The 27,159-nt window shown below is 38.2% G+C and overlaps 2 protein-coding genes across 2 annotated transcripts in view; both read left to right on the top strand.

Moving 5' to 3' along the window:
• The window catches only part of cdh5 (cadherin 5), a 37,036-nt gene extending 24,573 nt beyond the window's left edge, over positions 1-12,463 (top strand). Inside the window, exons 12-15 of the mRNA XM_080869618.1 lie at positions 1,133-1,263; positions 1,461-1,575; positions 5,975-6,107; positions 7,125-12,463. Of these exons, the coding sequence (XP_080725744.1) occupies positions 1,133-1,263; positions 1,461-1,575; positions 5,975-6,107; positions 7,125-7,509 (764 nt within the window). The 3' untranslated portion in view covers positions 7,510-12,463. The remainder of the gene's footprint in view (positions 1-1,132; positions 1,264-1,460; positions 1,576-5,974; positions 6,108-7,124) is intronic.
• An 8,198-nt stretch (positions 12,464-20,661) lies between these two features.
• bean1 (brain expressed, associated with NEDD4, 1) overlaps positions 20,662-27,159 on the top strand; it is a 47,805-nt gene continuing 41,307 nt past the window's right edge. Inside the window, exon 1 of the mRNA XM_080868336.1 lies at positions 20,662-21,120. The gene's annotated coding sequence lies outside the window, so the exon portion shown is untranslated. The remainder of the gene's footprint in view (positions 21,121-27,159) is intronic.

Genomic DNA, 27,159 nt, shown 5'->3' with positions numbered 1-27,159 from the left:
CAAGTGTTTGTGAAAATGCTTTCAGGCAGGAAGTTATTCATGCTGGTGAAAAATCAGGGCTTCTGTTAAACACTCTGGATTTGAACTTCAAGTCCAAATGTCAAAAATCGCAAAGTTGTTTTTGTTTGAACTTGAACTTAAACCAAAGCTACTGAATGTGTTTCTTTATTTGAGAGTATTCAGAAGGGTCCTTCCTGCCATTGTGTTCTCTGAAATTCCTCTAGTGGTGGGATATTGTGGAGGAAAGCGTTTGGCAGGAAATTTCTGCCTGCCAGGAGTTTGACTAATGACTGTATTGTTGCTCAGGTCTATGAAAAGGACATCGATGTAATCTACTCAACAAGTTTCTTTTAACTAAAACTGCAATTCAGTTCAGTTCTTTTTTCATAGCTTTTTTAATAACGTCACAATAACAGTAATCTCAAGGTGCCTTTTTTTATTGTAACTGAAGATCATACATTATTACAACAAGTCAATATGGCAGTTACTCTTGTTGAATGGGAGTGAGAAGGTAAACCTCTGTCTTAACACTGGGGATTCCCATGTGCCAGGAAATGGGGGGTGAGGGGCAAGAAAAGCAGAAAAGAATCGATGGAGAGGCATCAAAATGTAAACGACGGCAATGAGATGACCAAAGTTTTCTGTATCAGACTTTGTCTGGTCACTGATAGACCAAATTACATACAGAGTAGTCTGTAATGAAGAGATATTTCCAATGACAACAACATTCTTCTGCAAAGGAGAGTGATCTATGTTAATACATTTGTTCTGCCACTTCATTTAAAAACCGCCTTGGCTCCTTGTAGGATTTGCTTTTGCAGATTTTTTATGTTCTGTGATTATTTATGATCCTAATTGACTCCAATCTGAAATGCATCAAAGCCGTAACCACAAATGATCTCTCTGCCTTTATTTAGTCACTCTCTCCTCGCTGTCTTATCTCAAATCTAGTCTTATCTGTTCAGCATGACTCACATAAATAGACTTTGTAGACTGAGCAGGTGAGCATTAGTTTTGCTTTAGTGAAACGAGGTGATGGGTGAGGCAAATTAAGGGAAATTTGTGAAGCAAAGGTGGTGTGATATTTTGTACTTAACTTACTATGTGTATTTTCTTGTATCTCTTTGTATAGATGGCACAGCAGCTCTCATTGTGAAACAGGGCCCGTTCAGCCTGGATGACCCCAAGAATTACAAGGTGGATATAAGGGTCAGTGACGGAGGACATCCCTCCAAGAGCAGCGTCTCCACAGTATCAGTTGGGGTATGCATTTTTTGTGTGTGTGATATTGAAAGCTGCTTGAGATTATTTTAGCACTGATAATTTTAAATAATTGTAAAGATGAAATGTCTTGTCTCTGTAAACCCAGTTTTAATGCAGTAAATATGTAGCTTCAATGAATGTTCAGTAAATGGACATTCAGGCAAGGTACTGACCGACTGATTGGTAATATGTTGTAGATATGTCAGTGTGATCCCAACCGGAATCGTACTTATTGCAAACCTGAGGCTCGGAGAATGGGAGTCAGTGTTCATGCCCTGACAGCCATTTTGCTTTGCATACTGACAATTCTCGGTAAGTTATTTTTTACTTTTTTGTTATACTACTTGTTTTTTCTACCTTGTTTCATTGTTATGACTTTTAGAGCCACCTTAAAGGGTTAACCTTGAGATTTTTAATGCTATAGTCTGTATACAGGCTTTTTTAAGAGTATTAATGTTTATAAGAAAATTATTTTTTAGCTGCATAAAATCTGAACCTCAATGATGTCACAGATGACTAGAAGTTGTGCAGGTATGGAGTTAATAAAAAGCAATGATGTCTGTTCTCTGCTCATCTTTGCTTGAGGCCAAAAGAAACCCGAACAGATATCTGACAGATCTATCAGTGGTTGAGTTGCATTCTGGGTATTGTAGGTGTCAGATTTTGACAGGAAGAAAGCATAATAATATATATGGTTTTTCAGCATCCTTTTTTAGACCGTCCATCATGAATATGATGTGAAAATGAAGTTTTAAGTTGTTATGATATTAGGTAATAGATCCTGATTTGGTTGCATGTGAACTTGCTTGAGTAACTATCTCTATATTGTTTTAAGTTTATTTATGCTTGTCTGTGTTAGAATATATAGAAAGGTGAAAACACATCATTCCCAGCATATTTGCATTTATGCTGAAAGTATGGGAAATGCATTGAAATATTTATTGCATTTTTTTGCATTCGTATTGTAGAATCTGTCCAAGTTACACATAATGGCATGTGCAATATCAGTGCACATAATGATGGGATTATAATGCAACAGGAAAATCCATATATCCAAATGACAAGTTTTTTCTTAAAACAATAGCTTTTCACCTTTAATACCAGAGGACCTGCTTAATGTCATCTTCTGTCTTACAATAGTAATTATTTTTGGCTTTTTCCAACATTTGACTATTTTCCAAAAAAGATGTTTTCCTGTTTTTCTTGGAATAACAAAGCCAATAAACATTCAGAAACAAAACCATTTTCATTTTGCAGAATCGTTTAATTTCTGAACTCGGTCTGGCTCGTGAAATGCAAAAGCATTTTGACTGATTTCAAAGCTAGAAATTTATCTTACCTAAAAATCTATTTTTCCACTGTTCTCCAGTGGTCAGATGTGTTTTCTCACCCTCAGAGACTCACTGAAGTGTACTCCAGGGTGTGAGTCTTGTGGTGTAGTGGTTAACACTTTCACCTTATGTGTGAAAGATCTCTGGTTTGAGACCAGGAGGAAACACAAAAAATGCTCAAAGGGGTCACATGCTTGGAAAAATGTGCCAAATAAACTAATGAGAGAGCAGCTGAAAAAACTCAAACATAATATGGGTATGGATGAAGCAAAGCACACCCAAGGGGATCTGGAAGTGAAAAAGGAGATACAACTTTCAAACAGAAAGGGCAATGAAACATTTTAACCCACTGTGTAGACAGCCATGTTTATGCCTGGAATAGAGATTGGATAAAAAAAAATGTTGTTGTTGGAAGTAGGAAAAGTTTTAAAAATGAACAATAGGACTTGAAAAAAATTCTAAACAACAGGGAAAAAAACAACATTTTCACTCGCCTTGTTTTGGGTTTGTTTGCATTTACACACAACAAATAATAAACAAGCTTTTGTGAAATATTTGAAGATTGAATCAAAGATCGATGCCTAAATGTTTAGACAGACAGTAATGTAAAAATAGTACTTTTCTTCATTCTTCTTTAACTTTATTACCGGTAAGCAGAGAACTTCTGTATATATTGTTATTCTCTGAGAGAAATTCATGAAGACAGCATCAGTGATAGATGCAAAAAGCCAGTGCTGAGTGATCGGGACACGTGCACAGATTCACTTGCCCTTGCTTTGCGATAAATAAGATTTGTGTTTTGCGGGGAACGTTTTCCCCTTCTGGTGTTGTTGGTTTTATGAATAATGCAGCGGCGGATGTGAAAATAATGCCTGTAGTTGTGCACTCAATATTCTCTTTGATAACTTCGCCCCCTGCCTTATTTGTATTTCTTTGGGAAAAAGAGACAGTTGTCATGTTGGATGAGAGGCACACTGGAGATACTTGGCCAAACAAGAGGGATGTGGAATGAGATGTACTGAAGAAGGAAGGAAAAAAGAAGAGGAACTTTAAGATAAGGGGGGATGGAGGCAAAGTGACACGTGGAAAAAAGTGTATATCAAGACTTAGATATTGGATGTGGAGAGTGGTGAAACAGGCGGACAGATGTAAGACGGTGAATTGAGATGGAATGAGACCGGCTGAGTGACAGAGAGACAGAAAGAGGTTAAAGAAGAGAGACATGGAAGAGGAGAATTGTGGGAAAAGCAGCAGAAGAATAGGAGTGGTAATGAGGGGAGTTTATCAGTTCTTTAGGTGGCGTCTGCTTATCAAGCACCACCAAACACTCAACCTATTAACTATTAATACACTCCTTCACTATCGGGCCTTTTCCCCTTCATTTTTTCCCTTCATCTCCCCCTTCCTCTGTTTCTTTCCCTGTGGGTCTCTCTGTCTCCCTAACTTCCCCCTTCTATCTCTCCTTCTCTTTATCAAACAGCCCCAACACAGGCTAGATTAACTATTTAATGCACTTGTCATTATCTGTCAGGGCCCAAAGCAATTTAGCGTGCTCCCCATTCACAGGCACATTTTCTCACATGAAGCCGGGTTTGACACACGAAAAGACATTTTTTCACAGTCCTTCTTCTCTAAAGAAAGGGCTTCTTTTTCCCCCCCTCTCTTTTCTTGTCCCTCTAAGTCTGATATCTCCAGAGCTTATTAAACTGCAGAGCATGTGTTGTAAAAGATTAATCTGTTGGTTTCCCATGCAAACTTAAATTAGTCCCACTCACCCTCAACTAAAAGGCATGGCTAATGCTGCCCGTCCGCTGAGAGAGAAAGAGGTTCATATCGGGACCGAGGCTTGGGGCCTAATCTAATGTCAAATGTATCCTTCCTTCTCTCCTTGTCGCTCTCTTTCTCTCCTGATTTCCTCACCCCTAAGTCGCCAGTTTCTTCCACTTCCTCCTCCCCTCAATCAGTACCCTCCCCCCCTTTTTGTTTTCTTCTTTTTTCTCTTGCTTCCTTCTCCTCTGTACTCTGTGCCCACTGACATGCAGCGTGTAATCAAAAACTTTACTGAGCTTCTTTTACCCTACTTTTTATCAAGTTTGGCCTTTTGAACCCACTTTAATGTCATCATAATGTTGTGTACAAGTCAATTCGTTTAATTTTAGAGTAAGCCTGGTTGTTCTGGAAACAATTACAGTTATAGCTTCAGTTTATGAATGATCAGACCGGCTCTAGTGTAACAGCCTGCAGATAAAATCATAAGGGGATTATCGTAAGGGGCTGCCCATCATTCTCTCTGAGATTGTTTTACACACAATAGCAAAGAGCTATTTCATGCAGACTATGAAGTCGAGCTCAGCTGTTATCCTTCTACACATCCAATTGGTTGATATCTAATCAAGTGCATAGCTGCTTCAACCTGCCCACAGTTGCTCTACATGTTTAAGCCACTTTGCAACCCACCTCCCTCACAGCTGGGTTCCTGTGTGGAAATAAAAGACATTTATGAATAACAGCATACTTGTTCATAGCTGCTTACTATAGGAACACAGATTGATTGATGTTCCAGTGGAATTTTTAAAATTACTAATGTCACAGTTCGAGTCAGATTATACTTTCATATAATCTATAATCTTGCACGTATAATTAGGTTTAGAGTTAGGCCTTGTTCTGCTAGAATATTTTGCCCTGTGCACAGCATGCTACCTCGATCGTTTTTGAGACAGACATAATTAAAAGTCTCAAGTCTGATAATTGTCTTTGTTTCTTGAACTGAAACAAATGTTTTTTCTTTATTGATTTTGTGATTTAAGACTCCCATTGTTACACCCCCTCCCCCCGTTTCTCTCTTTCACAATTGTTTATTTCATCGTCATCTGCTTCTCTTTCCTTTCCTTCTCAACACCCCTGCACGTTGTTTTCTCACACTCATTTCCACTTCCCTCGTTGTGTTTACTGAAATTCCCTTCCTGTCTTTTATGCTCCCCTTTCTTGTCTTTCTTTGTGCAGTTACTCTGTGCATGTCTCTGGCTGGGTAGATTCACTTAAGGTTTTCACGCTTGGGGCGAACGTCTCAGATACCTTAAACCATCTATTCCTCATTTTCTCTCCTTCGTCACTGCACTGTTCTCTAGTCTCATTCCCTTGTCAGTGCTCTACTTTTCTCACTTGTTTCCTGGCCCCATTCTTATTCTGCTTTGGTTGCGAGTCTCTATCATGATTTCACAGTCATAGAGCCATTGGTCTGAAAGGATAAATGATTAAATGCAGTCTGTCTTTTTGTTTTACTCTTGATGTCTTCATTTTCTACCAACAGCAGTTTTGATTCGCTGTGCTGGATGTCAGCCGAGTAGATTCTAAACACACGTTTCTTTTCTGCTTTTAAGTCATAGTGATCCTGTTCGCGATGAGGAAACGCTACCAGAAGGATTCTCTGGCCAATATGAAAAACAGCGGAGAGATTCATGAGCAGCTGGTCACATACGATGAGGAGGGAGGAGGAGAGATGGACACTAATGGGTATGCAGATGAAAAGAAGCACTGCTATACACTTTTAAACTGACAACTTGAATATAACTGAAATGAGCTGACATGGTTTATCAGCAGCCCCCCTTTTTTGCAGACTTACATTTGATTCTATTTTCTTTATAATCCTCTCAAAGGAAAGATTTTTGACCTCTGAATGAAACAACAAAAACCCAAGAATTTATAAAGTCTTGACAAAGAATGACAGAAAATCCATTTTAAGTAAAAATGTAAAATAAATGTTGCTTCTTACTCACACTTTCAGCAATGCCAGTGAGGCCATTAATGCTCTTTTTTATGTCATTAATTTCTCTTTTGTGGCTGCCATGCATAAAAAAACAGCTCACAAAAACTGAAGGGAGCTTTAATTATTTAAATGTAGGATTGAAACTGTCTACTGGAACATAGACAGCTTTTTAAACATTTAAACATTCCTCTTTACCTTATACTGTTTATGTTTCTATTGCTTACATCCTGATATTCATATTTTTAAAATAAATGAAACAGATATATTCAACGTTTCTTATGCTTTTTTATGGTTTATTTGCATAATCTTTTTATTATTATAAAATCCTTGACAACAAATAATAAAGTGTGCTACCTCCTATATCTCCATTTATTTGCACTTTAATCGTATCATCTTTTATGTATCTACTGACTTAGTTTCACCTAATCTAAATCGAAATATCACTAGAGATCCACATAATTCAGGTAAACTATCCATATTAAATGTACCAGAACTCACTGTTTGCCGATAAAAGCCACAAACGCAAGTTAATATAAGAATATCTAAGTTGCAGAGTAGCCAAGACATTACATTACTATTGGTGACTTTCTAAAATATATTTAAAAAGACAAAAAGATCAAATATAACTTGATAGTTGAGCTGTAGCATTAAGCATTCTGTAATAAATATGTCAGTGGACATATTTAAATGTCCGTACCCAGAAAATCTCTGTGATGAAGAAATGTGATCAGCAAATTTACTCACTCTATCCTCTTTTCTTTTAGCTATGATGTCTCAATCCTCACTTCCGCTTGCCATGACGGTTCCCTGCTTCGCCACCAAGATCACCGCCCCCACCCCTCACTCTACGCCATGGTCCAGAAACCCCCCCACCACACTCAGCCCACCGCATGTAAGGGCGACATGGCAGCGATGATTGAGGTAAAGAAAGACGAAGCTGATCACGACCGAGATGGATTCCCTTATGACACTCTCCACATCTACGGCTACGAGGGACCCGAGTCTTTAGCCGGAAGTCTCAGCTCTCTGGGAAGTTCCTCTACTGGTTCGAACTTGGATTATGACTTTCTCAACGATTGGGGCCCGAGGTTCAGGACCCTGGCAGAGCTCTATGGTGTAGATGGCCCAGATTACTACCATCAGTACTGATACCACATACCACCACATAATGACAAATCATACACATACATAACAAACATACAGCTTGATACAGTAATCAGAAAGAGCCATAGCAATACACTCACATACTGACCAGAAGCATGCAGGAAATATACACATTCACACAGAAACAGACCTACAGTAGATAACCGTGTTCTTGAGAGACTTCTCCTGCTCCTCAAAACAAAATCAGGGAGCTCCTTTTTATCCAGTAACAATGACTAACTTCTGTTATGATGTGTAATTCAGTGAATCCATTAGTGTGTTGTGCCTCTGTCTGTTCACTCCCAGTCAAAAGAAAAGAAAAGAAAAGAAAAAGCTTCATCAAAATCCTGGAAGCTCCATAAAGTTGAGTCAAGGAGGCTCTTCTTTTTTCCTGTTTCCAGTGAAATATTGGAAAGATTTTAAAGGAACAGAACACCAGGACATCTTTGATAGAAATAATAGAAATAGTGGCTTCATACATTAGCAAGAGGACTGATTATTTGGTGACAATACGAGATCCACACCATGAGGATTTTCCTTTACAGCAGTGTTGTGAGTTTTACACGGTAACCCTTTTATTCTGAAAAAGGTCTAAGCAGGTGAAGCCAGTTGGGTTGGTTATGGATGGGTATGGATAATCCAGTCCCTTTCAGTGATGTTACTCAATTACTTAATTTCTTTTGCATTTAATAATTTTGCAGCAGCATTTTGAAATATGATTTTTCCCCCTGTGGTGACTTTGGCAAAAGACACAGACTATTGAAGATGAAAAGTTTATAACGATTCATTTTGTATCCCCTAAAATAAGCATTAACCTTCCCCATCATATTGGCCTGTTAATGTATGATTAACTGAATTCATATATTTAAATCCTTATATCCTGTTTAACATTAAAATGTATTGCTAATATAATATTGCAGACTCTGAAGATTAGTTCATTTTGCTACAAAGAGAATTAAAGGAATTGTAATAATTCAATCCAACAGGGGCTGCAAAATGCTGCGTGTGAAAGCAACTCACTGCTGATCTTTTTTTCCCCCTTCGTTCTTTTTTTCTGTCTCTTTTGGTATACGGCGTGTGATCTCTTCTAACTTTGATGTGTGGGGTTTTTTTTTATAAATTTGACAAAAGGGACACGAACACTGGGAGAACGAGGTGATTTTATTTTTGATCTGTAGTTGATGATTTGATTTGTAAATATGATTGCTTGAGGGGGTTACTGTACTGGGAAACTCTGAGCAGCCACGCGAGTTTAAGCTCAAAGGGGTTTGAAGTGTTTGATCACAGCAAGATGCCAGTTATGTTTTCTTCATCTGAAATACTAGAAGAGACCGTCTCTGAGGAAAGTTCAGCTCTGTAAAGTCTACTTTGTTCATCAGAGCGTCAAGTCCGATGGGTTATTTTGTGACGTGTCCATTGAGTTCGTGATTTTTCTGAGGTCCAGACATGACATCAGGTGTCTGAACAGTAGTCAACAGAATTCAAAAGAAGCATCAGAAGTCCCTGATTTTTTTTTTTTGCTGTTTTTTAAAGTGAAAACCTTAAAAAAACTTTCCCGCTTTGTGTTCCTGAAACCAACCCTCTGATATGAATAAGGTCATTTTCCGAGTAAGTCATTTTGCCCATTTTCTCAGTTATCTTCTGCTCTGAAAAGAGAAAAGACAATCGACAGACAGAAAGGAAATGACGCTACTGCTTCTCAGACAGAATTACAGCATGTTCCGAGGGTTTATTTGACAGAACCCATCATCACAGTTATTGTTGAGATGAAAGCCTAATTCTCAGAGGCCTACTGGAACAAAAGTAATTCAGACAACTCAGGAAGCACAGAGCTGGAAAAGCAGCTAGTTGGGCAGCCACAATGACTCTGAGGTGGCTTGAATAACTTTAACCTCTAAACCTTCTTGGCTGCTATCAGATCATAAAACTTGAGATGAAAAATACCCCAAACTTTTTGATAGTCTAGATGGTTACTTAATATAGCTACTAAAAGTTAGGTAATAGTTTCTCCTAATAGTTGTGTAGGATTATTTCTACCTTGAATTTTAGCATTACATAGTAAGGATATTCTACTTAGCAACGGATACGGCGCTCCTTGGCGTCAAATTGAAGTTTTGTCTATAAAATGTCAATAAATATGAGAAATACCCACAAGAGCTTCTCAAAAACCAAAGTAGCTCCTTTTTTCCTTTCCAGATATGCTGGATATTTGGCCTGCCCCGTCTCTTAAGTAATCAGGAACAACCAATCGCAAGGCCGCACTCGGTAGCGTTTAAACAATAATCACAGATCTTTTAGATTATTGCACGAACAAATGCCCAGGAAATAAACCATTGTTTCTGCATTCATTCATAAAGCACCACGAAGGTAGAAGGTCACCATTGTCTGTGATTATTGTGACATCTGTGAATCTAGTACCAATTGTTGCTGATAGTACCACCCTACTGAACACACACACAGCGTAGTGTGTTTCTTTTTTCTTTTTAAAAAAAAGTAATTTCATTTCAGTTTATTTAACCTACTATTCAGTCCCAGGAATCGGAGTTGAACTTGTTCCCTTAAAACTCAGTCCTGCTTGGAATGCCTTTTGATAAACAGTGAGACAATAGCTGGAAGTCCTCTCAACGCCTTCCTGTTGGGGTTTAAATATATATATATATATACACTTAGCCAGTTCCTTCTCCTCAGTCTTAGCTTTGCTCTCCTTGTTTGCCTCACCATATCTCCTCGGCGCTGTCTTTTTCTCCGTCGTCTAATCAGTGAGACCAAACAGTGGACTCAACTTCCTGTCCATCTGGGAGGTTGTGCCCGCCTCTTCCTGTCTGTGTTATCTTTCTCCTGGGCCAACACATTGTGCTCACTTCCTGCAAGTCCAGCCTGAGAAATGGGCTTGAAGAGGAAGAGGGAGCGAGGCAAGGAGCCGCATGGGATGAGGTTGGGGGTTAAGAAGAAAGAAAGACGAAAAGAACAATGCAGAGCAATGATTAGTTTTCCAGCTGAACAGAAACACCTCAGAGCAAAGATGTGTTTTTTTTGACCTGTACAATTTGCCATCCTCATGAAAGAAGGCTGATCCCACCAGTAAATATTACGTTTATTTAAAAAAAACAAAAACAAACAAACACAGTCTCAGTTTTGTGGCTTCAAAATGGCAGGAATGGAATCTTAAGTACTCTTACCTTCAGTTTATTTCTCCTCATTGTTTTTAGGCATTGCACTCAAGATCTTGGTCAAAAGCAACCCACTGTTTTGTAAGTGTAAAAAAACCTTCAAATATCTCTTAAAAATTCTGGCACAACAAGCACCACTGCTAAAAAAAAAAAAAACATTTCTAGAATCTAAGAATCTTAGCTAGTTTTATAATCCATGTCCTTGCTCAGTGAACAAGCAATGGCTCATTTTTCTGTCTGACATCTTTGTTTGAGTCAAAGAATGGAAACAAACTTTGTAAACTTTGGTTCAATTTTGCTTCATTGTGCAGTGAAAGAAAAACTTTTTGTCTTGTTATTTCAAGCTATTTCGTGGCTCTAAAAGTAACAGTAATCTTTTTTATGTGTGTGTGTGTGTGTGTATGTTCACTATTATTGTAATCATGGCTGTTATTTAAAAGGTGTTCCCATGAAAAAGAAAAACTTCATTGTTAAAAACCAGCAGGCTGTAGCAGAGACAGGTGCTCCATTATCTACTTTCCTAAAAGCAACAAGTGCTGGCTGTACTTAGGTGAGAAAAGCTGGCACATTATTCGAGGCAGATGGACATTCGCTAGCAATTTTGGCCAGCAGTATTTTCAACTTGTTAAGCTCGTTCCAAAACGATATAAAATGTAGCACATACATTTTTATGACAAAAATCCATTAATAGAATACATCAATCATTAAACACTTCCAAAACATGGACCATATAGTCAGACATGGCGTAATATTTTCCAGAGCGTGTCATATTTCTTTTTTCTTTTTTCTGCCAGGACCAAGACTTGGACATATTGGTTTAGACTAACATGTTTCTTCCAATCCATCATGCCCAGCATGCTTTCATTTTTAGGAATTTTCTTGAGCTCTTCACCCGCTTCTCCACACTTATTCATCAGATTTTGCAACTTCCAACATTTTCCAAGTATTACAATAACACGCTACGGGACAATGACAGCCATACGAGTACCATAATTAATTTGATATGTTGGTTATCAGTGGTTGTGGGAGGACATTTACCTCCCCTGCTGAAGGAGTCACATTCGAAGCAGTGAAAATTAAACCTCTCAGGGTGGGATCCCAACACAAAAAAGTTCTTCACATGAACGTGAAGAAACAAAAATATGTAGTGTGGTTTAAAAGACAACATTTAAGTGTTTTTCTTCTGTTTCTGTCTAATGTTTCAACAAGGGATTTTATTTTGAAATGTATATAGAAAAAATGTGCCTAATAGGGATCTTTCTCTGGCCTCACCTTGTTTATTTTTTTCTTATTGTTGCTATTATTTTTGCCTAAATAACTGTATTTAAAGGATTATAAACTTGACACTCTCTTTTTTTAATTGCTGTATAAAGGAAAACTAGATTCAGTTTCAGCACATGAAAGAAAATAGTGTTTGATGCATGAATGAGTCCTCGAGTGAATATGTAACTTTCTGCTTGTGTGTCCACTTTTGTGTGTGTGTGTGTGCGTGTGTGTGTGTGCAAGGGTGCTTGTGATTGTACCATGACTGTACCCATGTAGATATACACACAAATGAGTATCAGACCAGTTAAAAAAAACAAAAAAGGGAAAGAAACCACATTTCTCTTGTGTGAAAACATTAAGGTCTGCAAGGGAGCGACATGTGCCTTTACTCTTTAAAAAAAAAAATGTAAAGAAAAAGAAAAATGCTTTTTTTTGATGGTGAACACGATGTTTTCTATAGTGTTTTATGGTGTACAGCAACTACTTTTTATTACATGAATTTTTGTAAGTGTAGAAGAATAAAAATCCACTCAAATATGTTTTGTTTATCTGGTGATTTTTACTGACACTTTGGGACAGAAGAAAATATTTCACCAAATGAACTATAAAATGTTAAATGGACTGGTTTATGTACAGCACATTTCTGCTCTGCTTGAGCTTTACACAACATGTTTCATTCGCCCATTCAGAGAAGCACTTTTTTTTCTACACCTAAGGGTAGATCAAACATTCACACTTGGGTGCTTGAGAAGCAACTTGGGTTAAGCATCTTGCCTGAGGATAGTATGATAGGTGAATGGAGCAGCCAAGGGTCAAACCACCAACCTTCCAATTAGTAGATGAGCTGCTCTACCTCCTGAGCTACAGCCAAGACATCTGTGCTGAATAAATGTGGATGTACTAGCTCACCGGTTTATTTTTATACTAAAAAGTATTCAAGTAAGCTCTTACAACCATTTCAAATTGCATCAGCTTGTAAATTCCACTATCTGATGATATGATACATGATGCCAGTAAGTGGCTGCCTCCAGTTTTGAGCCACCCCAGATGACTTCAAGTAGCCAGAGGTTCTTGTATTTTTAAGTGGTCTTCAGCAATAGTCCTCCACATAGATTTTCTGAAGGTCTTTGGCTGCTTTTTAATTCTTTTTCAACCCAGGCCATTTTCAGAGGAATGATTTTGTTTGTTTGCTTTTTGGTGTGTTTGTTAATCTATTTAACTGACCTATGAATCGGTCAAGCATAAAAAAGCACCTAACTCAACAAGTGGTGTACCTACACATAACAAACAACTTAGCAAAGAAAAAATATTGTAAATTGTATCTTTAGGTATTTTATTAGCAGCCTGTCGCAAAAATACATAATTTTTTCTGATTTCTTCAGCCAAATCAATGAATATAATATCCCAGAGAGCTATTAGCTGCAAACTTGGCAAATCTCAGCAAGGTGTCAAGGGTGTCCTTAAAAATGTAATGAAACTGGACAAGTGAAGGGCAAAAGAAAAAAAAAAAAGACTATCTACAGCAGATGAACATGTGAAAGTCATTTCCTTAAGAAACTTTTCAGCATGACAGTGATGCCAAGAAAACTGCTAATACAGTAAAAGCATACCTGGACAGAAAAACACACTTTGAATAACCTCTCCAGCGCCCAGAACTCAACATTATTGAAGTATTGTGGGATCTTGACAGAACTAAAGGCACTCTAATTCCTTTTTATTTATACGTCGCCAAATTACAAAAACTGTTGCCTCAAGGTGCTTTATATTGTAAAGTAAAGACCCTACAATAATACAGAGGAAACAGAGAAATTCAGCCAGCAACCAAAGAAGAGCTTTCGAATGTCCTTCAAGAAGCCTGGAGAACTATTACTATTAAGAGTACTTAAAGAAATTGGAAGAGGACTTGACTTGAGTTCAGACTCTACTGAAGAATAAAGGTGCTGATAATAAATATTGACTTTTAAGTTTGTTGGAACTGTCCAAATTCTGTTTTTGCCTCATATAGTGTATTTCCATGTGTGTTTGCACATTATTGAATAGATAGCTGCACATATTTACCATTTTGCAAGCAGAATATAAAGAAATGAGGAGTGACTTAAGACTTTTCTAGAGCACTTTATACTGGAAGGCTTACAATACAGCTTGAAAGAACATTTAAAAAACTACATATTGAAAATATTTAATGCTCCACAGAGTAATAGCAATCCCTGAGATTATAGTATATGCATATATGTGAAGGACTGATAATAAAAATTTGATGGGCTAAAAACAACTCAATGGGGTGTTTTCATTCAACACAAAGCTTTTTTTGTTTACATAATCAACCAAACTTAATCACAAGATCCTTAATGGCCAGATACTGTTCAACAAATTAATATGATAGGGGTGAGAATTCTTAAACATCTAACTAATCTTCAAGTTTTTTTAAGGTTTTACTCAGTATCAAAAGTGCCTGTGACTCATGTAAGAAATCCAAGAGAAAAGGAGGCGAACATGAACAATATTTTCTGTCACATCACTCTGTTGAAGAACAACAAGAAACAAAGAAAAAGAACAGCAGGTACCATATGTGGTGTGTCTGCCTTTTCATGACAAAAACACACCTAAGTCTCATGCAAAGAAAAAGTGGAATTTACCGGGATAACCCACTAAATGTTTTTTTGTCAGGTTTAAAGTGTCAACATGGGTCTGAAAAACCAAAATACTAGCAAGTTCTCTAACACGGTGAGACCAGCTCTGTTCCTTTGTGTAAAATGATCCAGCATGTCAAAGATTACACATTGTGGGGCCGTGTGAGGAAAAGCTCTGATCTCCCTCCCTTAATCCTTGACAAGCGATCAGATGTCAGTTGGAGGATATCCTGTGTTTTTCTCCTTTTTTAACATGAGTGTAAATTCACCTCAGGATCGTGCAGTTTTATTGTTGTAGGGCCTGTAGTGGATTTGGGTGTCAGACCTCCATATGTGATCATGTCCATATGCGACGTGACTCATTCTACATGTCCACGGGGTTAAAACAGAGAAACAGACACAGACGTGAATAAGAAGGAAATACCAGAGTGACATCCGCTCTTTTGGGACTTCTTGGGAGCCACACACACACACACACACACACACACAGATTTAAGACAGAGTTAAGACTTCGAGAGTGGAAATTTTGTGATCTTGATCTAGCTGATAAATTATGCTATAAATTAGGACCAGTGTTCTTACACCCTCAGGCTTTACTCGGTGCAGTATTACTGGCCTTATATCGACCTACAAGCTAATACCTGTATATATTTATAAACCTTTTCACAAGTCTTTTGATGTTAACATCAGAATACATAATTAGCCTTACAAAATAATTCATATGCATATTAAAAAATACTGATTATCCTACACTCTATACCACCCTACTTTTACCATTGCTTCTGAGAACCAGCAGTCATTAGTGGTTGTCAGCATCTGAATGAACAACATATTTTTCCCATTAGAACACTCTGGTTTAAAGACTTTGTATGTTTAAACAATGAACTTCTCATTAGCTCTACCTAGAGAGCACAATGACTTTACGACCCTCAAGCCCTGCACATTTATCAGCATTCAAGCTTTCATATTTTCTCACATTTACAATTACACCCTAATTCAGTCTAATAAGAAAGTGGGATGCTTTTAAATAGCTTTTACTGTGATTTTTGAGATGCACAGACACCAGTCTGTCATCAGTTATTCAGGCAAGCAGCATAGCTGGGAGATGTGACAGATGTCTGCATGAAGAAGAGAGACTGAAAAGGAAAGAAAATGTTGAATGAGAGAGGAGAGAGACATACTTCCATCCCATCTCTACTTGTGTCTCAGCCTCATCTCAACTTTGGTCCATTTGTGGTGAGGATGGGACAGGACTAGCCGGCAGCCACGTGCTAAACGTTGTGCTACGGTCAAACTACAAAAATCAGACTATTAAAGTGAGGCATGCTTATACTTGAAAAAGATTACATGGAGACTGCAAATGGATAATCCTTTGAAGCCTGATCAAAGAAAGTCTGAATTTTGAAGTGGGGTGCAGTATGTGTTTACATGCAAAAGGAGTTGATACGGGTAGCTGTTTACATGACTCCAGCATGTAATCCAGTTAGAGAGCGCTCTGTCTTGTCAAGAGCGGCTGTTGTTGTTTGTTGGCATAAAAAAATAGCACAGATGAATGTGAGAGAGTGGCACAGGTATCTGTAAGGGAAACGTTTTAAGTGCTCACACTGCTTCAGATTATTTTGGTTAAGGTATATGATATGCGTAGGTTTTTAGGCATGATATTTCCTTCTGATATTCTATATTTGCAGCCTTATTTCAAGATTTCAACAAGAGCTAACAATCTACCCTTACATTATCCTTCAGATTGTAGGTCTAATAGTTTACACAGAGTATTGTTAGTGTAAGAAGAAACATTTATATTTTAGACCCTTTAGATTTACCCTTTAGACATTCATTATAGATGCTAGATGAAAGTTAAAGAATATTTCAAACTGTCAAAACTGTGATCTCAGATCTAAAATGACTCAGCAGAAAATAATGGAAAAGAAATGCACAAATGTCTTCAATTTTCCAACTCATGTGCAGCCAAGAGAAAATGTCTATGATGCAACCAAAGAATGTTTTCATTTAGAAGTCATTTAAAAGAAACTTTCAAAGAAATGTTGCATAAAGAGGGTGACATTAAAAAAAACTATTTTTAAATGAATAAATCTAAATGTTGTGCCTTCCACAAACTCATGCACCTGTGCCTAATTACATGTGCACTGTGGTATTTTGGATCTGAAACACTTTGATCTTACAGTAAAAAGAAGTCAATATAAATGTCAATGGGCTTTAACAGGGAGCAATCTTTCGAAAATGGATTTTCTTTCTGTCCAATCAAACATGAAGAATTTCTTCCATTGTCACAGATAAACTGATGTTTTTTATAAAGCCTTCCAACTCGTCTTCTCGCCAAGCTCTTTCGATAAAATCTCGTAAATAAAACGGTCTGTCTCTGTTGTTATTGCAGAAGGAGAAAAATGTTTTCTTTTGCTTGTCTGTGCAAATATTTCAGTGTGGTGTAACACAAACATCTACAGACTAAACACTGACATACAAAGGTTCTGGCCTCGTGTTGTGCATGAGGATTTGCAATTGGGTTGCTTTTGTTTTCATGTCCTCTGACGGTCTGTAAAGCAGATGTGCTGTTGTCTTTGTAATGGGAAGAAATAAAGCTGTGGCATGTAGATAAATAGGTAGATCATGGAATTGCCAGATGTAAAGGTTCAATGTGTAAGTCATGGCAGAGCAGATTACTGAAATTTACCAGTACCCCTCCCAAATGTATGCCCATTGGCAGCAGTCCTAGCCCTCATTCCTGGTTTAAAAAGCACTGCAGTCAACCATCACAAAAGCAGAGCTGCATCAAACATCCCAATGACACACTGACAAATAAACCCAAGTTCAAAACAGCCCTACAAAAACAGGAGCACAAACGCAGACACTGCCCATGTCTAAAAGCTCATATTTGTTGGAACCACAGACATGCCGTGGTTCCCTGTTTGACTAAAGAAAAGACACCCGAGGCATTTTCTAGTGAAAAATGCACTACGAGATGTTTCTCCACACAACAAGGAGACCTGTTTGACTAACATCCTGCCTGTGAACAATAAACGCTTCACAATGTGAAGAAAAAGATATTCTTTTTCCTTCCATCCTCTCCATGCTCAACACTCTTTGTTTTCTCCATATCCTGTTAAGGAGCCTTGGAACAGCTGGTACTGCTGAATCAAAGGCGATTTTAAATGATGTCAAAATATTGCACCAATGATGACAGCGCAAATAATGAAAGCACTAAAAAAGTTCAGCTTTATCTTAACTATTGATTAATTATGCATGAAATATAAATTTCAGATATGATGGAAATGTGCATTGATGTACAGGGAGAAAAGCACTGCATACATACTTTTTTGGTTAGGAGTGAACATTGTAGCAGGGGTGCAGTTGTCACAGGTTTGTATCTTTGATACTGTTAATGTGCACTCAAAATGAGATGCAGTATTTACCAGCAAAGGGGAAACAGCACTACCTGAGCAGACAGCTAGCTCTATAAGAAAACTGGAAGTGCGCTGTCTCCACACTGTGGTTCAAACCGTTAAATACATCCTTCCATGGTTTTCCTAGACATTTGGTTCATTTTGTTAAGAAGATGAGTAAGACATAATAGTACTTTTCAATCCGTTACTTAAAGATATCCTGATTACGATATGAAACAGGATTTTCCTTTCAAGAAAAGGATTATTTAAAAGCACCACAAAATGAGACACTCACTTTATGTAAATAAATCTAAAGAAAATTTCCATATTATAATCACATTATATCTCCGAACTAAATGTTGTTTATGGGATTTTGTTGTTTAGGTATAACAGAAAAGAGTTATACAGCAAACCGGTCATGTCTAACGTCAAAAGAACAAAATGCAACCGCAGTCAAAAGGAGCAGTCAAAAGGAGCAGTCAAAGCCCGAGTCCAGGTTTCAGAGTCAAAAACAGACAGATGGTCACTTAGATGCAGCAGCATGAAGGTCAAAATGCAACCTGGTAAGTGGAGAGTGGGGAACTATGTTCTGAGGGATCACCAAAACGAGGAAGTGGACGCAGGTGAGCTGACTGAAGGGGATTAGAACCAGGTGCGATGGGTTCGTGCAGACAGGTGACTAGTAGAAAACAATGGAAGACTGAGGACATCTGGTGGGTGGATAGTGTGATGCACGATGTTGTGGCCAATAACGGCAAACCCCAAGGCAGAATTATGACAAATAGACAACAAGAAGAATGAAATTTGGTGCCAGTTGAGACCATAAGGTTGGTGAATCTACAACAGCATTATAAAAACAGTCCTTGATTACAGCAAATATTGTAGGGAAAAGTGCTACTTATTATTGTTTTGGAAATTATGTGAGATGAGATTTACTGTAAGAACTCTCAGGAGACTCAGACGTCTTACTCATAAAAATGTAAATAAGGAAAATAGATTAAAAGCGAATGTTAAAATACTTGTTGTGAAGAGCCTCAGTTCTGAAGCTTCTTTCTCGAACAGATCATATTTACGGTCAATCTGAATTTCTCACTGTCTTTCAAGACATGTTTGAATCAACTTTCTGAACATCTACATGCTTCTAACCCCAGTCATTAAAAACACTAATCCCATTTCAGATTAAAAGATTAATCTCAGATGACATTACATCAGTTTGACACCTCCACTGTCTCACCAAAATAGGCATTATTTTAATAGAAAATCCTTCACAATATCCTTTTTTATGGTCTGATCAAGTTTTTTAATAGAATTTTCTATTTTGTTTGTTTGTTTTTGTTTCCATTTTATTTTCTATTCTGATATATAATTATTACAGCAATGCAAAGGTCTACCGTGACAGTGCAGCCTTGCTCAAACAGAAAAGTCAGTCGCATATGCCTGTAAATTAACCAGCAAAAATCAAATTCACCTGTGGGGATTCAGTATTACACCTAAGCATTAGCATGCTGCTGTAACAGCCTGCACTGTTTTGGGAAGACTTTCTACAGGATTTTAGAACATGGCTGAAGGGATTTCCATTCAGCCACAACGGCATTAATGAGGTCTGGCAACTGATGTTGGGTGATAAGGCCTGGCTAACAGTTGGGGATGCAGTTAAGCCCAACAGTATTGGATGAGGTCTAGGTTAAGGCTCTGTGCCCTGGCTGCCTGTTTTTCCATATTGAACTGGGAACATCATTTTCATTTTTTTCATGGGTTTGTGCAAAATGATGCTGCTAACATAGATGTATTTGAAAAACACATGCATGCTATACTTTAGCTTTCTTTACTACAAACACAGAAGCTGCCCAAGGGAATGCACAGTCTGACCTCAAGATCTGTGATAAAGAAGCTCCCATTACATCTCGGACTGAAGTAGAAACCTCCAGGCTGCAAGCTTTAAACACACTATGACATTTGCTGGATTTGTAATATTGATCGTTTCTTGGTGTGCAGGAGGTCCTGGGGGTTTAAATACAGGACAGGCCCCCATTTGTCAAAAACTAGCTTTGGGAAAGTGGCCAGCTGGAAATGGCAAGGGATGTAGTTTAGTTTTAATAAATGTATTTTATTAAACTTTAAAAAATATATATATATGGGAAAGTCAGTAATTTCAGCAAGGCAGTGAGTGATTGTGAGCCATATGAGTTGCCAGGTTGTTCAAAGTGCAAACGCAGAAGCCTAATAGCAGGTTAACTAGCGGGGCATCATTTATAGGCTGGATGGTCCAGGTGAGAAACATTAACTAATAACCTTAGAGTAATAGAGTAACCTCCATCAAACCTCCAAGATTAACCGAGTGTGGACCACTGCGTGTTAGGGCATCATTAAAATATTAGCGTTCAAACTTTTTTTTAATGGTTTCAACAGTTCGCTTTCAGTTACTGATTTTTTCATACATCCTAAATTAAATGCTATCCTAAATGTATCGGAGCGTAACTGCGCTTTGTTTTTGGTGAGGGATTTCCTGGCTGCCTGTCTTACTATTGGCATATGCCTGCCCTGGATGATGCGCTTCTCTTCCCAGGCATGACACACTTACTTGGCTGCAGAGCCACGGGACAGAAACACGACGAGGAAGCAAGAGGACAGAGGCAGGCGAGGGAGGTGAGGATGCGGGTAAGAAAAGCGCGACAGATGACGATGATGATGGCGAGGACGGGGATGAAGATGAGAGTGATGATGCTATCGACGAAGGAATGGTCGTAGAAGAAGCGGAAGAAGAAGAACGGAAAATAAAGCTCTGCGGGATCGGAGGATAGTAACAGTGGTGATGCTGATCGTGAGGCAGTTTGGATTGTGAGTACGGGACCGCAGAGGCGAGGATGCTCGGACGCTCGGAGCACCTGCTCGCTCAGTTTTGATCATTGTGCAGGGTAAAACCTCCGGTATCACCGAGAGTTTAACGAAGCGCTATTCTGAGGAGGTGGGCCAAGTCCCAGGAGAGAGAGAGAGAGAGAGAGAGAGAGAGAGAGAGAGAGAGAGCTCTCCGAGGACCTTTGGACTGAGTGCCGGTGATCCAGCAGGGATGTTGTTGTTCTGTTGTCAGTGATGTGAGGCGACATTAAGGAGCTGGTGAAAGGAATCCTGGCACATATTCCTACATTTTTGCAGGTAAGCAGCAAATTGCTCTGTATCGCTTTCTGTGTCTCTCTCCTCATCCAAAAACTCTCTCTGTCTCTGGTGATCATATTGCTGCAAACACGTACACCCTTCTATGGAAAGATATAACACTAAATAGGGAGTTACAGGGAGGGGTGGTTGCAGTAAGTTCATGTTGACCTCTTCCTCACAATATTTTGCCTCCCACGGATTAACATTATGTAATATTCAAGTAGGTGGACAGAGAGGAGATTAACAAGAATCTATAAAGTGTTAGCTGGTGCCATGTAAGTACATTTATTTTATTACTTGCATGCACACTGTACATGCACTCTAGTTAAAAACACATTGTACTAAAGTTACTGCATGCTTGATCATTTAAATTAAAAACATACACACAACATATAATATATCCTACAGCATGACTTGCAAACAAATGCTGTTCATAAATTGTGAAATTAGTGGTTATAGTCTATAAATTGATGTATAGTAACTCTAATAGAATCTCACTGCTTAATTAGTGGCTTTTACTGCTATTTTAAGTAGTTTTGTTAATTATAATTTAAAGTTTTACATGTGGGAGAGGGCTTTTGAACTGTTGAATTAATTGAAAAGTGTCTAAGTATTAATTCATATTGACGAGTTATAACGTGAATATGAACAAATGCTGAATAAATGCATATTGTGAGTAAAATAATATATTTTCACACTCTACATTTATCTAACATCCACCACACTGGCACATTATTGGTGAACTCTGTGACACAGGGGAGAAATAAAAGCGCAAATACAAAAAACACAAATTGTAGGAGGCAATTACATGTAAGGCAAATTTACTGTTGGGTACCACAAACACCGTAGGTCCCTATAGGAGTATTGTAGGCGTGTTGTAGTGATTTTTGGATAGGCTCATCTCTATCTCGCTTGCTCAGCTTTCCTCCCAGGCTTTCCTCCCACACACTTTAACTCCTTTGTTTCAGCAGTGGAGTACAGTAGCCTTACAACCCTGCAGTTACATTAAAACTAACAAAGAGGAATGCTGCAGTCCAATGTCACTTTATCCCTTAGATCAAATACTAGGTTGTGTAACAAATATTCGGGTCTATAAAAGAGGCATAGAAGAAGAAGTACAGATAGCATATAGGTCAACTTTATAAGAGAAATCAAAATAGCAAAAAATAAATGCTTATCAACTAGAGAATACAAAAAACATAAAATTCCCCAGACATGGTAAAAGTGTAGTTAGCTATGTCCTTGTGTTAAAAGACGTATTTCCAGTTTTATTATGTGTGACATTTTCGGTGACATGTGGGTTGACGGTTTGATCAAAAGAGACTTGCTGTGTCAGGGCTGCAGGCACTTCTTAGTGCTCAGAGTCCCCAGAGAATATTAAAGCTCTGCCATGGGTTATCTAAGTGGTGCCTGTCTCCACTCAGCTATGAAGGTCAATGCTGCAAAAAGCCCTTTGACTTTACTCTGACACATACACTGTAACTTGGAGTAAACACTGGTATTGAGAGATTTCTTAAAAATTTATTTATACATTTTTTTAAACTTATGACATTCATGTTTGGTATCGTTGTGCAGTGACCTTTCAGGTTAAATAGTTCAGTGTAAATGTGCCTGGAGGTGCAAATAGAACAAAGGAAGAACATGTGTTAACTTTAGGAAATTGATGTTTGCATGTTTGAATCCAAAGATTTAATGAGGATGTGGAAAAATGACAGAGCCTTGCAATTATCATAAACCCCACCAATCTCTCTTTAATGAAGCAAAATATTATTTGTTAGTTGTGTGCACAACAATTTTACAGTGTCTTTCACAGTGGAATTAGATCAATTGATGCTCTTTATCTGCTTTCTATGCTACAAATTACATAACTAATGTCACCATATGTCTTTAAAAATGTGATACATGTGGTAGCGTTGTATGTGATGTATTATTAAGACAACTTAGTGATTTTCCACAGAGGGGATCCTTTAATGCAGTAACAGGGTTAACGTAGATTAAGTGACAACCTTGAAACAAGCGATGAACACTGAGCTCCACGGGGACTGAACTTCCGATCCCCTCACTGTGGGGTTCAGTTCTGTGACCCACCCGTCACAGGAGCTGAACTCCTGGGCTTTAAAGGGTGGCATGGACATTCTAACCAAGGGTCCTGTCTGCCCAGCTCCAATCAGGAGTTGCTCTGAGATTGGTGCCGTACCCAGGACTGACAGGTTGAATGGATGACAGGGCTGTGTGGGCCAAATAGACTGTCAGAGAGAGCTGTGAGGAGATGGATGAGAAGAGGGAGAATGGGACACCGAAAGAACATCAGAGAGAGGGAATACCAGAAAATAGAGCTGAAGAAATGATGGAGTGCTGTTGTGGCTACAGGCAATACCTGATTCCCTCAATTTCTCTTTCTCTAACTGTTCCTGTCCCTCACCCTCACCCCCTTTTCTTTTCCTATCATCGCCTGCTTTTCTCTAATCTATGGGGTATTACAAGCTCTACACAGTGTCTGGAGCTGTTTTGCTACAGAACGAGTGTAGCACCTTAGAAATGTGTGATAGCTACTGTGACAATGGGCCCTACTTTCTGTATAAAACCACCAAAATTGCTTATAAATCGTAAACTATTAGTTTTTAAAATTTAGGAAATAAAATACTGCTAGCAACCAATGAAATGCTAAATGTTTATCAGTCATTGGTTGGTGTATGTTTTATGAATCATGTATTCTCACTCCCAGAACAGAAAATACAGTTATTAAGTCAAAGCTGCCTAAACACAAAGTTCTCTTTAGCATTAAGCCTGTGATGTCCGTGTTGCACCAATACCCAGCCCAGTAAGTCTGGTGTCTAAACCAAACCAGCTAGTAAAGGCACAAATAAACTAAAGTATCAAAAAAATCAAAATGGTAAGTATAACGAGACACAAGCTGCAGGTTTGCTTATCACCATCTTCTAAAATAGTATTGTAATCATTCATTTAAACCACTGACGGTGCATAAATGATGGGTGTAGGTTCTGGGTCTGAAAAGTGACGCAACAGTACAAGCGCCTTTAACGTTCATTCTTTTTATTAAATTATTATTTGCTGACTGAAGTCATAGTGACTATGTCCATCTTTTACATACAGTGTATGGTACCTTTATAATAGCATTTAAATAAAAGAACAGACTCACTATATAGTATTTATTAACAAAGGTTTTAAAAACCACTTTACAATAACCCTGCAGTTCATTACATACAAAATTATTTTTACTATTTAGTTCATATTAACAATTATACATCTATTCATCCATCTCCATCCATATCTTCCAGGTCAGTGTCGCAGAGGACCTGAGACATAGCTTAGCTGTCGTGGAGCCAGAGGCAGGGAACACCACGGATAGAGGGAAACAAACAACCATGCATAGTCAGATTTACAGCCACGAACAATTAAGAATCACTTAATCGAAAAATCATGTCTTTAAACTGTGGGAGGAAGCCTGAGTAATGAGAGAAAACCCAAGCAGGCACACAGAGAATAATATGCAAACTTCACATAGAAGCACTCGAGCCAGTCAGCTGTGAGGCAACAGTCATTTCAATTTACAACTGATAATAATCGTTGTTATTGTTCCAAATGATGTTGATGTTATTATTACTATTATCATTATTATTATTTTTTATTAGTAACCCTATACTGTTATGCATGTAGTATTGCCACACTTTATTGCTTTGGCTGCTTAGAGAGAGAACAGTATTTAGTGTCATCAGTCCGTCTGCATGTTGTCATGTGTTGCAACATATGTGAAGCTCTGGAGAATTGTGGTATAGTAGATGAGTTTCTGTGTTTGATTACAAAATCTAAAGGATATAAATACTATTTCCCACTCTGCTTGTCCAGTTAGAGTTTTCACAAGCCTTTTATCTCCAACAAACTCTCTCTAAGGACATTTACATGGAATGTTGAGAAATTGGCAGTTGTCTTGTGTTGGCAACTACGTAGAGCTCAGCTCTGTGAAGAAATGACATTATTCCTATTTTGAAATTTACAGCTATAAAAACTGAATATCTAGTGCATTTTTTCCTTTTGTGTGCATTCTATTTAATCAGGGGTGTCAGATTCACTTTAGTTCATTGGCCACATAGAGCCAAGTTTGATCCCAAGAGGGCCAGGCCACTGAAACCATTGCATAATAATCCACAAAAAATACCAAAGAAATGAAAAGAAAACACCTAAATCACAATAATGAACAGTCCATCTACAAAACAAATAACAGGCAACTCGAATTGTTTTTGTCTTAAGCAAAATACATGAAATTTCCATAATATCTCAGCAATGTCACTGAAGGTAAATATAACTGTGCCAGCACCAGCTCTCTCTATGCTTTGTGGTCTGGCATGACATTGGTTATGTCACTGTCTGTAAGAAACCAGTTAAAGAAAAAACAAATAGTGAACTAGTAGTAGTTTGTCACAAGTCCTTCTGTGCAGTGTTTTAAAAACACATCCAGCCAGGCTGGACTCTTCAGTGGGCTAAATCTGGCCCATAAAGTGGATTAAATAATCCGGTCCATTTTCCCACTGAAGTAACTTGTGTATAAATATAATGTGTTTGTGTGGGGGTAGTATTTGTTTTTGTCTTTGTAGCTGTTGTGATGTGATGAGCCATTTGCTTTGCTTCTCGTTTGCTTCCCTTGTTTTCCTTTGAAAGCTATATATTTCTGTGTGCTTAGAGCTTTTAAACTTTTACATATAACATTTTATATATGTAATAAAAAATAAAGTGCATCTTCAAAATTTTCACTTTAAAGATGTGCATTGCTGTTGTATCTGTAATAGAGCTTCATGTAAAGTGAATTCAAACATAACTATATACATAAAATTATATTTTGGGGCCAAAGTACTTACATGTTGACAAAAAAACAAAAGTAATCTTTACTTTCTGTTGTCTTAATTTGGTACTGAATAATTTAAAGGATTTATTTCAAAGCACTTTTATGGAAATGCTTGATGGTAGATTGCAAGTTCCTTTCAGCTTTTTGATTTGGGAAATTACAATAAAAAAAGGTATGGATGAATTAAACTTGTAAAATGCAGTAAAAGGACAAAGCATGTGCTGCTTTGTTGTCTTGTTAAAGGCTGACAGCTAACACAAAAATCCAAGCACTGCAGCATCCATCTATTTTCTTCCACTTATCAAATTCAGGGTCACGGGGGGGATGGAGCCTATCCCAGCTGTCATGGAGGAGAGACAGAGTACACCATAGGCAGGTTACCAACATATCACAGGGCTAACAGAAAACCTTCCACAGCTTCACCCAATTTTTAATCGCCAATTAACTTAACGCCCACCTCATTCGACTTGGAAGGAAGCCAGAGGGAGAACACGGAAACACGGATTGGAACCTAGTATCTTCTTCCTGTGAGGTGACAGTGTTAAGCACTGAACCACCATGCTGCCCACAGTGTAACATGTTACTACAAAAAAGGCAAAAAAGCAGACAAAGCTACACTAAACTAAAATCTCCACTTAATTTAATTGAAATTTAGTGTGCTTTATCAGTAGACAGACCCCCCCTTAATTTAGTTCACTCATCCCTCTAAGCAGTTCCTCTCTTAGCTTCAGCTCATCCTATTGAATGTTTGTTTGGGATTGAAAGTTCTGCTCTCTCTCTCACACACGCACACACACATAAACATAGTCCAGGACAAGACTGGAGTGAGAACAACTCACTATGTGTGAGAGAGGAGAGATCGTTCCGTCTAGCTGCCAGAGTGTGTTGTCCGTAATATCGGTCTGTGTGTGCAGGGACAGTTATATAATAACAATGCAGAAAGCATCACAGGTTCATGAGTCACAAACACACACACACACACACACATGCAGGCTCCTAACACTCTCACTGCGAACAGGAAGTGAGGCATTACAATCTTCCACGTGTTCACGATTTATCAGAATCAGAACAAATTGTAGCGTGACATATTATCGCTTTGACTTGACAAAGACAATGTGTTTGACAGCACGGGATGTGTTTACCAAACTCAACTCTGTCTGTAATGACCTTTTCCAATT

Source organism: Rhamphochromis sp. 'chilingali' (genome assembly GCF_963969265.1).
Source record: "Rhamphochromis sp. 'chilingali' genome assembly, chromosome: 20".
Taxonomy (NCBI): Eukaryota; Metazoa; Chordata; class Actinopteri; order Cichliformes; family Cichlidae; genus Rhamphochromis; species Rhamphochromis sp. 'chilingali'.
This window is presented reverse-complemented; position numbering and strand designations above follow the sequence as displayed.